The 12,049-nt window shown below is 43.4% G+C and overlaps 1 protein-coding gene across 1 annotated transcript; it reads left to right on the forward strand.

Annotated features, from left to right (window-relative positions):
* Positions 1-3,338: 3,338 nt before the first annotated feature.
* Positions 3,339-4,295, forward strand: LOC135975514 (olfactory receptor 14A16-like). Its single transcript, XM_065566731.1, has one exon. It carries the CDS (start codon positions 3,339-3,341, stop codon positions 4,293-4,295), a length of 957 nt encoding a protein of 318 aa, XP_065422803.1.
* The last annotated feature ends 7,754 nt before the right edge of the window (positions 4,296-12,049 follow it).

Below are 12,049 nucleotides of genomic sequence, written 5' to 3' on the forward strand. Positions count from 1 at the left end.
AGTTTGCTTTTTCAACTGAATATGTTGGTGTATTAATACACAGGGCAGATTTAAGAACATAAATTCGCATGAGAGTCGGAACTCTTGAAGACTTTTACTATCAATTTAATCTGGCACCAGCCACACTTATTTATTTGTAAATTTTTCTAGCAGCAAAAATAGACTTTTCATCGAAATTGGGAAAAGCCAAACATTTTTTGTCATTCTGGGAAGTGAGAACAAGGCAATTTTAGGTAAGAGCTGTTGAAAACTGAAGAGTTTTAGCCTCTGCTATCCTTGAAAAACAAAATACATATGGAGGATAGCAGAGATTTTCCATGAACGTGTGTTCAATTGAAAACCCAATTTTCCTTTGAGATAATTAAAGCCAAAAAAGTCTGATTGTCCTTAATTGGAAACTTAGATTTGTGCTAGGATGCGGAAAATTAATAATTTCAATTCATATTAAAATTTCACCCCCAAGTCCCTCTGTTTCATCCTCTATTATTTCTGTTACAAAGGGATAGTTGCAGGATGGTTAATCTGAGTGAGAAGCGAAGTTGACACCAGAATATATTTTAAACATACTAACAACTTGAAGCGAAAACACAGAGTCAACGCTCCCAGCCAAAACCTTTCCATCTTGACCATGCCCTAGGACATCGCCACTGTAGTCTCTGTCCCACACTGCAGCCAGCTAAGGGGCAATGCTGCCAAGACGTGCTCAGAACATACGCATAGTAAGACACTGGCCATCCACCCCACATCTCCCAGTCCTAGAAGACAAGCCAGAGAAAGGGGTTTTGGGAATCAGTGGTACAGGGAGGAGAAGTGACTGGCCCAAGGTCACACAGCAGGTCAGTGCCATAAACAAAAACAGAACCCAAGTCTCCTGCCTGTACAGACATAAAGTCACAGAGGGAAAGGATACAGCACAGTAATGGAGGGATGCTACTAGTCCGTCATCACCCAGAGATGGAAATGCAGTGGGATTTGGTGTCTTAAATAATAAGAACATAAGAACAGCCGCACTGGCTCAGACCAATGGTCCATCTAGCCCAGTTTCCTGTCCGTGACAGTGGCTGGTGCCTGAAGCTTCAGAGGGAATGAACAGATCAGGGCAATTATCAAATGGTCCATCCCCTGTCGCCCATCCCCAGCTTCTGGCAAACAGAGGTTTAGGGACACCCAAAGCATGGGGCTGCATCCTGACCATCTTGGCTCTTAGCCATTGATTGACCTATCCTTCATGGACTTGTCTCATTCTTTTTTTAACCCAGTTATACTTTCAGCCCTCACAAAATCCCCTGGCAATGAGTTCAACAAGTTGATTGTCTGGTATGTGAAGAAATTCTTCCTTCTGTTTGTTTTAAACCTAGTGCCTATTTATTTCATTGGGTGATGCCTGGTCCTTCTGTTCTGTGAAGGGGTAAATACCACTTTCCTATTCACTCTTTCCAGAATATGCATGATTTTATAGACATTTATCATATTCCCCCTCAGTCATCTCTTTTCTAAGTTAAACAATACCAGTCTCTTTATATCTCCTCATATGGAAGCTGTTCCATGCCCCTAAGCATTTTTGTTGCTCTTCTGTATATCTTTTCAAATTCCAATATATCTTTTTTTTTTTTTTTTTTAGTTGAGGCAACCACAACTACACATAGTATTCAAGGTATGGGCGTACCATGGATTTATATGCTGGTATTATATTTTCAGCTTTATTATCTATCCCTTTTCTAATGGTTCTTAACATCTTGTTCACTTTTTTCACTGCTACTGAACATCGAGCAGATGTTTTCAGTGAATGAACCACAGTGACTGCAAGATCTTTCTTGAGTAGTAATAGCTAAATTAGACACCATCATTTTGTATGTATAGTTAGGATTATGTTTTCCAATGTGCATTACTATGCATTTATCAATATTGAATTCCATCTGCCATTTGATTGCCCATTCACCCAGTTTTGTGAGATCCCTTTGTAGCTCTTCGCAGTGTGCTTTGGGCGTAACGATCCTGAGTAATTTTGTATTCTGTGCAAATTTTACCACCTTATTGTTCACTCCATTTATGAATATGTTGAACAGCACAGGTCTCAGGGAAGATCCTTGTGGAGCACAGCTATTTACCTCTCTCCATTGTGAATACTGAATATTTATTCCTACCCTTTGTTCCCTAGCTTTTAGCAAGTTACTAATTCATGAGAGGACCTTCCCTCTTATCCCATGACTGCTAACTTCATTGAAGAGCTGTTAGTGTGGGACTTTGTCGAAAGCTTCCTGAATGTCCAAGTACGTTATATTAACTGGATCACATTAGATTAGCTACACTGCAGTCATCTGGTCCAGAGGCTGATTTAAGTGTTGGTTTATTTACCACATTTAGTAGTTTTTGCGATTTCATATTTCATTTCCTTCAGAACTCTTCGGTGACTACAATCTGGACCTGGAGACTTATTACTGTTTAATTTATCAATTTGTTTCAAAATCTCCTCTACTGACACCTCAATCTGGGACAGTTCCTCAGATTTGTCACCTAAAAAGAATGGCTCTTGTGTGGGAATCTCCCTCACATCCTCTGCAGCAAAGACTGATGCGAAGAATTCACTTAGCTTCTCTGCAACGGCCTTGTCTTCCCTGAGAGCTCTTTTTGCACCTTGACCATCCAGCGACCCCACTCATTGTTTGGCAAACTTCCTGCTTCCAAAATACTTAAGAAAAATTGCTTAACTTTTGTGTCTTTTGTTAGTTGCTTTTCGCATTCTTTTCTGGCCTGCCTAATTATACTTTTACACTTCTCTTGCCACAAATCAATGTGTAAATCAGTAGTTGGCCATTTACATGGTCTGGGGGTGGAATCATTACAGAAAAGCTGCCACGTAGGAGGCTGGGTGAGTCAATGTTAAACGTCTCTGGAAAGTGGGAATCACTATTTCAGCATTGCTATCAGTATTAGCCATGTTAGTATTTACATTTCATGTCCAAATTTAGAGCCTTCTGTTTCTCACAATCGGGTACCATATGGGCTATTAATGTTGGATGTAGTTGTACTTTGTTCCAGCCTTCATACCGCATTGGCCAGATCCTCAGATGGTGTAAACTGATCCATCGCCCTTAGCTTTAAAGGGGATAATCCAGTATTCACCGATGTGACAATGCATCTCACTAGTGCTCTGACTCACAGGGGTAAGGAGCACTCTCAACTTCGAGTCTGTGGAAGTGACAAGAACTGTGCACCTTTGACATTCCCATCATGAGATATTAGGGAGAGAGAATTAGATCATTTTCTCTGTCACTCTAATCTTGCCCATTGCCCTTGTCCTTCCATCCACAGGCAGGACACAACTAATGGAGAGGGAAATGTCCAACCGAACCACCGTGACTGAGTTCCTTCTCCTGGGATTCTCTGACGTTCGGGAGCTGCAGATTTTGCACTTTGTGGTGTTTCTGGTGATTTACCTGGCAGCCTTGATGGGGAATCTTCTCATAGTCATAGTTGTTACCTTTGACCACCACCTTCACACCCCAATGTACTTCTTCCTGATGAATTTGTCCATTCTAGACATCGGCTCCATTTCTGTGCCAGTCCCCAAATCCATGGCCAACTCCCTCATGAACACCAGGTCAATTTCTTATTCTGGATGTGTCACACAAGTCTTTTTCTTTATATTCTTTGCTGTAACCGAGTACTCCATACTTACCGTCATGGCATACGACCGATACGTCGCCATCTGCCAACCACTGCACTATGAGAGAATGATGAACAGGAGAGCTTGTGTCCAAATGGCAGCCAGTGCTTGGATAAGTGTTTTTGTCTACACTGCAGTGCAAACCGGGAACACGTTTGCACTATCCTTCTGTGGAGGCAACATGGTGGATCAGTTTTTCTGTGAAATCCCCCAGCTCCTCAAACTCGCCTGCTCTGACTCATACCTCCATGAAACGGCGGTTATTGTCTTTAGTGTTTGCTTAGCCTTCAGCTGCTTTGTTTTTATAGTTGTGTCGTATGTTCAGATCTTCACCACAGTGCTGAGAATCCCCTCTGAGCAGGGCCGGCATAAAGCTCTCTCCACCTGCCTCCCTCACCTCACTGTGGTCTCCTTGTTCTTTTTCACTATAGTCTTTGCCTACCTGAAACCTACCTCCAGCTCAACATCAGGACTAGATCTCATGGTGCCTGTTCTCTATTCTGTGGTGCCTCCAATGATGAATCCAATAATCTACAGCATGAGGAACAAGGAGATCAAAGCTGGCCTGAGGAAACTCATGGCGGGGAGGTTATTCACCAAAAATGAACTGTCCATCTTTCATCTTTGATCGTGATTTCTTTCTGTGTTTCTTTTTAAATATAATAAAATGAAAACATTATTGTCTCCTTGAAAACATGTTTTGAAATCTGCTTATGCAGAAAGGGGCATTTACACTGGTAAAAATGCAGAGTCACGACAATGGACTTACTATCTATTTACAACTGTATAAACAAGATCAGAATCTATCCATCTATCCTGTATTGCCACCCACCATCACACCATCTCAGCACCTTCCACCTACAATGAATAGCCATAATCAAGTTCCCAATGGACTCGATGAGGTCTCTGACCCTTTTCCTTTTGGGGGTATAAATGCTGCTTTGGATACCATGGCTTTTGGTGAATTGTTTGCTTGTGTGACAGTGTGGTGTTATGGTGTCATGTTGTGAATTTTGTTGTAGTATATGTGGAAATATTGTCACGGTAACAGGACAAGTCTGACCTGGCTCAATGGCAGCCTATTGTGCTGGATTCCAGTCAGCTGCCCTGCCTGGGAGAGGTCTTTGTCACCTCATTGAAGGACCATCATTGAGAGCCCCCATCAATGCTAGTCTGTGGCCATTGATCTTTATTGTGTCTCCGCTACTTGCCCACTCCCAGGGGAAATGATTTTTCTATACAGGGAGCCCACAGGCATGGAAGTGGGAGATGGAACTTCACAGTTTGAACCCATGGCCAAGAGACTGGGGCCTTCTTAGCAGTGTGATGCCCTTGTTGTGGTTGCATGGAGCCATCCATGGCCACGTGTAATAAAGACTTTCAGAAGCAAGATGGCTGTGGGACTCTGCCAAGTTTGAAACATGGATGAACCCTGGACTCACAGATCAGTCCAGGGGAGGGGGATTCTCAGAACTGTCTTGTTTTACAGATCTGTGTCTGTCAAGGGCTTACAGCATAAAGTTTCCCTTTGCTACACCCATGTTCCTTGCCTTCCTGCCCTGTTCTTCTTAAAGAGGTTTAGTTAGAAGCCAAAAGGAACCACAGGCTAGGTGAAGCTCTGGTGGAGTGTGTGAGTGACTGGGGGCTTGGGAGAACTCAGACACTGGTTTTGAACTCTAAGGCAGCTGGACAATGGCCTCCCACAGTCAATGGAAGGGGATCAGAGTGTTCCCTAGAGCCCCAGAGCTAGAAACACTGGTGAGACTCTACCCAGATGCAGTTGCCTTGGAAGTACATGGCTCCCATTGATTGGGCCCTCTTGCAAGAGACAGGTGACTGGACAGCTGGATAAGGGCCACGTTCTAACACCTTCCTTATCTGCCTTTTGTATTGTTTTATTGATCGGTTGGTCAATTTGGTTTTGTTCTTTTATTCTTTTGGGGGAGGAGAGGGAAATGATTGTTACATGGGGTGTCAATATTTGGTCTTGTGGTTGGGAAGCCAATGTGTCAGCTCTTTGATATTTCTATTTCCTGAGCAAGCTGAAGGTTTGCTTTCCACAATGACCAAGACATGGGAAGGAGCCTCTGTAGCTTTGTGCATGGCTGTTTTCCTACTGAAAGGATTATTTGAATGGTGCTGGGATTGTATTGTATTAGTAATGACATGTTAGGGGCCTTGCCCCTTGGATAAGTGCCTAATTTATTCATTTAGATGGGAAAAAATGGGCTGAAGGTCTTAACATAACCCAGTCACTGTCCAACACGAAACAGTTTTAAACAAGTTCCGGAGCTTGGTGTCCAGAGACCACAGCCTGCTTCTCACTATGGCAAACACACCACTAAAAATCCGGTTAACCTTTTATTAAATATCCAGACAGGAAAGGAAACCACTCACAGTATTTGAAATGTAAAGTATTAAGTCAGGCTTTCATTTTATCCACACCCCTAGTTCCTTTCCCTTTAGCTGGAGGCAGTTTTTAAAAGGAACCCCCCCCCCCCCCCCCCAGCTATCTGGCAGTCCCTTAGAGGTATCAGAGGGCTTGTTTTCACTATGGGGAGATCGACACAGGGATTGATTTAGTGGATCTAGTGCAGACCTACCCCAGTCCTCCACCTCTCTGAGAAGAGTAAGGGAAGTCAACCAGAGAGCATTTCCTGTTGATGTAGCGCAGTTAAGAAACCAGGGCAAGTTGACTTACGTTATTCATGTAGCTGGAGTAGAGTAACTTAAGTCAAATTACCCCGGTAGTGAAGACAAGTTCAGGGATGGTAATAACAATCCTTTTGAGGAAAAGAGAAGAAGTTGGGCTGGAGCTCTCATTGTTGCTGTTGCTGTTACTGTCCTGTCTTAGAAGCAAAAGCCTCCTAGTTTGTCAGTCCCTTCAATGGTATCAAAGATGGAAATAACTGTGATCCCAGGTGGTGGTTGGGATTCAGCTGGAGCCGGTAGGGGTGGCGATGTCCTCTGGGCCCTTCTCTGTTGCCCAGGGTCAGGATGACGAAGGCCTGGGGTCCCAGGAGACAGTAGGCGTGGCAGCCATGATGGTGAAGCTCAATCCGGAATCCTCCATCTGTTCTTCTTTTTGTTCTTTCTGTACTTTCCTCACAACATTCTTTCTTTCATTTAGGGCCCAGAAAGGGAGTGATGGGTACTTTAGTCCATTCCCCCATTATTTTCTCCTCAAATAAGTCTTAATATCCAGCATACCAATTTTGGATCATTAACTTTCTTAGTGAACGGAAGGTTTATTTTCAAAGATAATTGGAGTTAATTCCTATATACAATGTTTTACTATTTCTATCTTCACATGTTAAACTTCAATTCTCTTTAGCTGTCATTCCTCTCAATTCTGATGTAAAAGTGTGTTTGTAAACAGAGATGCGCAATCTTTGTTATGATGAAAAAAGTTACTTTTTATTGAAATAAATAAAGTGAAATAAAGTGAAAATTTTATCAGACATTTTCCAGAGTTTTGTGAGGATAAAAATAAAAAGTTGAAAATTAAATTAATTTACTCTTTGGGTTTTGCTTTTCTTCCACTTTTTCTCCTCCCCTCCTTCATTTTTCCTTAGAAAAAGAGAAGAATGTAAAAATAGAGAAAATGGGGACAGAAGTAGTAAAAAAAATATCTTCTGTAAAAAATGTTTTTTTGGGGGGAGTAAGTTTCAAAACCTTTGAAATGAAAATGTTTTTGAAATTGTTCTGTAGATTCGTGAAATATTTTGTTTTTCCCAATCAGCTTTATATTGATAACTTTTTAAAAAGTTACATTAGTTAGCACCTGTTCGTAACACTTGTCCTTGCCTGATAAGTAACCCTATTTAGGAATTTATTCATTATGCTGTATTTAATAAATCTTGGGTGCCATATATATAAATGCTAACATAAGCATATATAGCCTTGGGAAACTAATACGTGATGATTGTTATAGCAGATGTTTTCTGTTGGGGAATCAACATGGAAGAGTGATTGTGGGATAAGAAATACCCACTAAGAGATATTAACTTAAAGAATTGTTAGTCCTCCCAGCTGTAAATAATCAGGCCTTCAAACACAAATCAGGTAAACTGAGAATGTATAGAAATGACACCACACCATATGTTTCTGGGAGAATATTCTTGGGAACAAGGTTTCCTTGTCTGACAACCAATATAATAATACTCAACTCAACCTTCTTTTCTTCACTCAACCACTCAGCAGGTGAGTTGGGCGTTGAAGAGAGAATTGGCCCAACCCATCTGGACCTTATCACCAGCCTCTCAGTGGGGCCTGATAGAGGACAGCTGCTCTTTCTAAAGAGCCAGAGGGAAACAGGAAATAGGGGAGGAAGCTGTGGCAGAGGCTGCAGGGCTCAGTGGGCTCCTACAGGAGACAGACGTTTGTCCCAGGGGAGAGCAGAAGCAGATCCTGGGAAGGGATGAAAAGCTGTCCCCAACTTGGAAACTCGAAGATAGACAGACAGGGAGACCTCACTGAGGAGGGGCTGTGTCCGGCTTGGGACTGGTCTGGACGATTCTTTTGTACTTATTTTGACATGTATGTTAATAAGCCAGACCCCAACAAGGGACCCATAAGCCAAATGGAAGTCGGGCACTGCAGAGCTATCCCAAGCCACCAGGGGCACTCCAAACTATCCTTTCCTATCCTAGCTACATAATTTATGGATATTGATGTAGACCTGAGAAGGGTTTGTTTGATCAAAGGTGGAGACTGAAGACTGGCATTCCCAGAGGGGCAGAGTTAAGGTTGCAAGAGGAAATCTGCCTTTACTTTTCCCCTTATATTCTTTCAAGGGCTGCTTGGGATTTTTCACATGAGAGATTCTTCCCTTGAAAAATGTGATTTCATCAAAACTAACATTTCCTGCTGGGCAGCTGGGAGCCTTGGAGATGGGCAGGCAGCATGGGCATCTGGACAGCCAGGCAGCTGAGGAATCAGCCAACTCACAGAACCACAGAACCATAGAATCATAGAATATCAGGGTTGGAAGGGACCTCAGGAGGTATCTAGTCCAACCCCCTGCTCAAAGCAGGACCAATCCCCAACTAAATCATCCCAGCCAGGGCTTTGTCAAGATGGACCTTAAAAACCTCTAAGGAAGGAGATTCCACCACCTCCCTAGGTAATCCATTCCAGTGCTTCACCACCCTCCTAGTGAAAAAGTTTTACCTAATATCCAACCTAAACCTCCCCAACTGCAACTTGAGACCATTACTCCTTGTTCTGTCATCTGATACCACTGAGAACAGTCTAGATCCATCCTCTTTGGAACCCCCTTCAGGTAGTTGAAAGCAGCTATCAAATCCCCACTCATTCTTCTCTTCTGGAGACTAAACAATCTCAGTTCCCTCAGCCTCTCTTCATAAGTCATGTGCTCCAGCCCCCTAATCATTTTTGTTGCACTCGGCTGGACTCTTTCCAATTTTTCCACATCCTTCTTGTAGTGTGGGGCCTAAAACTGGACAGAGTACTCCAGATGAGGCCTCACCAATGCTGAATAGAGGGGAATGATCAGGTCCCTCGATCTACTGGCAATGCCCCTACTTATACAGCCCAAAATGTCATTAGCCTTCTTGGCAACAAGGACATACTGTTGACTCATATCCAGCTTCTCATCCACTGTAACCCCTAGGTCCTTTTTTGTAGAACTGCTGCCTAGCCACTCGGTCCCTAGTCTGTAGCAGTGCATGGGATTCTTCCGTTCTAAGGGCAGGACTCTGCACTTGTCCTTGTTCAACCTCATCAGATTTATTTTGTTCCAATCCTCTAATTTTTCTAGGTTCCTCTATATCCTATCCCTACCTTCCAGTGTATCTCCCACTCCTCCCATCTTGTCATCCCCTCCTTGTCATCTGCAAACTTGCTGAGGGTGCAGTCCACGCCATCCTCCAGATCATTAATGAATATATCCAACAAAACCGGCCCCACGACCAACCCTTGGCACACTCTGCTTGATACCGGCTGCCAACTAGACATGGAGCCACCAGCTTTCTATCCACCTTATAATCCATTCATCCAGCCCATACTTCTTTAACTTGCTGTCAAGAATACTGTGGGAGACTGTATCGAAAGCTTTGCTAAAATTAAGGAATAACAAGTTCACTACTTTCCCCTCATCCATAGAGCCAGTTAGCTCATCATGGAAGGCAATTGGATTAGTCAGGCATGACTAGCTCTTGGGGAATCCATGCTGACTGTTCCTAATCACTTTCCTCTCTTCTAAGTGCATCAGAATTGATTCTGTCAGAATTGATACTGTCAAGTTGAAGTCAACCAGGAGCCTGCCTGGTCTCCACTGAAAGTTTCAATTTAATCAACACATTCTCATGAAATCTTCTCATTCTGTCAAAGCAGCATCTTTCAATGGAAAATTGTTCCATAGGGTAATTTTTGGCCAGCTCCAATCATTATATTTTAACATATTTATCCCGCTAATGGGATGATGTGCAAGTTATTATCAAGACCACTCAAGAGAAGAAATGAGAATCCAACCTAGAGGTCTTCAGCTTCTCCGCTTAGCCCATTATGTGAGAAAGACTTTGGGTGAACATTGCATACCAAGCTATAGTAGTTAGTCCCTTACCAGTAATGATCAATGGGAAATTTGGGTAAACAAGAAAATCAGGTTTTTACCCCCAGGATGTCACTGCTTTTAGTGATAAATTATTTATTGCTTCAGATTTACCAGCAGTATCATCCCATATTAAGCCAACAGCTAACTGATTTGGATACTTGGAGACTTTCTATGGGGTCCTGGGGTTCTACCTCTCAGTCTTATCAAAAAGATGACTGAGAAGTGACTTGATTACAGAGTAGAACTTCCTTCATGCGGAGAAAGGACCTGGTACTAAAGGGCACTCTTACTTTAGCAGGACAAGAACCAGTGGCTGGAAACAGAAGCCAGACAAATGTAAATTAGAAAAATGGGGCACAAGTGTTTAACCTTGAGGGCTTGAAGGGGGACACTGACTCCACACTGGCCGGAAAGAGGTTAATGAGGACCTGGGAGCTCAGTCAGCCCTACCCTATTACACCTACGAGAGAGGTCAAACCTGGAGTGAGGAATTAATAGAGGAAAAGCCCAATACAGTAGGGGATGAGCAGGAGAAGGGATGGTTCTCCTGTGCTAGCAACTTGAAGGAAGGGCTGGCTGAGGTCAGAGAAAAATTATAGATTGCATTGAGGAAGGCTAGTCTGGGGCCAGAGGATGTCCTGAGACTGATAAATACAAAGAGCCTCTTAGGGTCAGATAACCCTGGTGTAGGACCTCTACATTAGCTTTGTTCACCATAACAAATCTTCTTTCCTTCTGGGACTGTGGAGGAGTGGGCCCAAGAAGGGGCTTTGAGAAAGGCCTAGGAACAGGCTGAGTTAGAAAGTAGCCCGGGGGGAGGCAATGGGAGTGAATAGACAGAGCTGAGCTGCTTACGACAGGGTCCCTGGGCTGGAACGCAGCATAGAGGGCAGGCCGGGGTTCCCCTACCAGCCTGCCGAGGATGGTGGCATGAAGACCTGCAGAGATGAGCTGGAAGGCCAATGAAATCTGAAGTCAGGCTGAAGATCTGGTGTGCAGCTGCTGAACTACTGTTGAGCTGAACTGAGTTTATCTCAGAAGGGGTGAGATTCTATGTGATTTAGCTGGAGGGCCAAGTCACGAGAACTAGACCACCGGAGAGTGGCCAAAGTGACAGTTGGCACGGGGTGCTGAAGAAGAAGACCCTGCTAGGCCATGCCCAAACATGAGGAGGCACGCCAGCCAGGGAGTCACTCTTCCAGAGAAGATGATTAACCACTGGAACAAGATACCAGGGGAAGTGGTGAATTCTCCACCTCTCGAGCTCTTCAGATCAAAAACAGATGCTTTTCTGAAAGTTGCTTTAACCAATCACACATTATTGGACTAAATACAGAGTTAACTGGGTTAAAAGTAATGTCCTGCTATGTACAGGAGGTCAGAAAAGATGATTCAATGTCTCTGCTGTGAAACTATGAACCTTCTTCTAAAGCAGTTGGTACTAGCCAGTTTAGAGACAGAAGAGTGGGTAAGGTGGATGACTGACCTCCTCTAAAGTGGCAATTCTTATGTTCCTTAGCACTGGTAAAGAGAAACACCTTCTTTGAAGCTAGAAGTTCTCCTATCTCTGCAACTTTCTCACTCAGGTTAGGAGTTTACTTGTTACACTTGTTTGTAAGTTCTAAAAATAAATGCAGTATTAACTCTATCTTTGAGGCAGTTGAAAATTCCCATTAGCAGAAGTTTCCAGGGAGTTGTGGCTCTCTCATGTAACGAATAAGAGGAGGCAGTCACTTTTGGGATCAGTTAAAAGCCAGCAGTGCCAAGTAGGAGAATGGAACTGGGGGTCCTGTGTAGAACTCTCA

The sequence above is a fragment of the Chrysemys picta genome, chromosome 13, assembly GCF_011386835.1.
Source record: "Chrysemys picta bellii isolate R12L10 chromosome 13, ASM1138683v2, whole genome shotgun sequence".
Classification (NCBI taxonomy): Eukaryota; Metazoa; Chordata; order Testudines; family Emydidae; genus Chrysemys; species Chrysemys picta.

Bases quoted from the DNA above. Each gene is read 5' to 3' on its own strand.
- LOC135975514 (XM_065566731.1), top strand. From the start codon at position 3,339: ATGTCCAACCGAACCACCGTGACTGAGTTCCTTCTCCTGGGATTCTCT.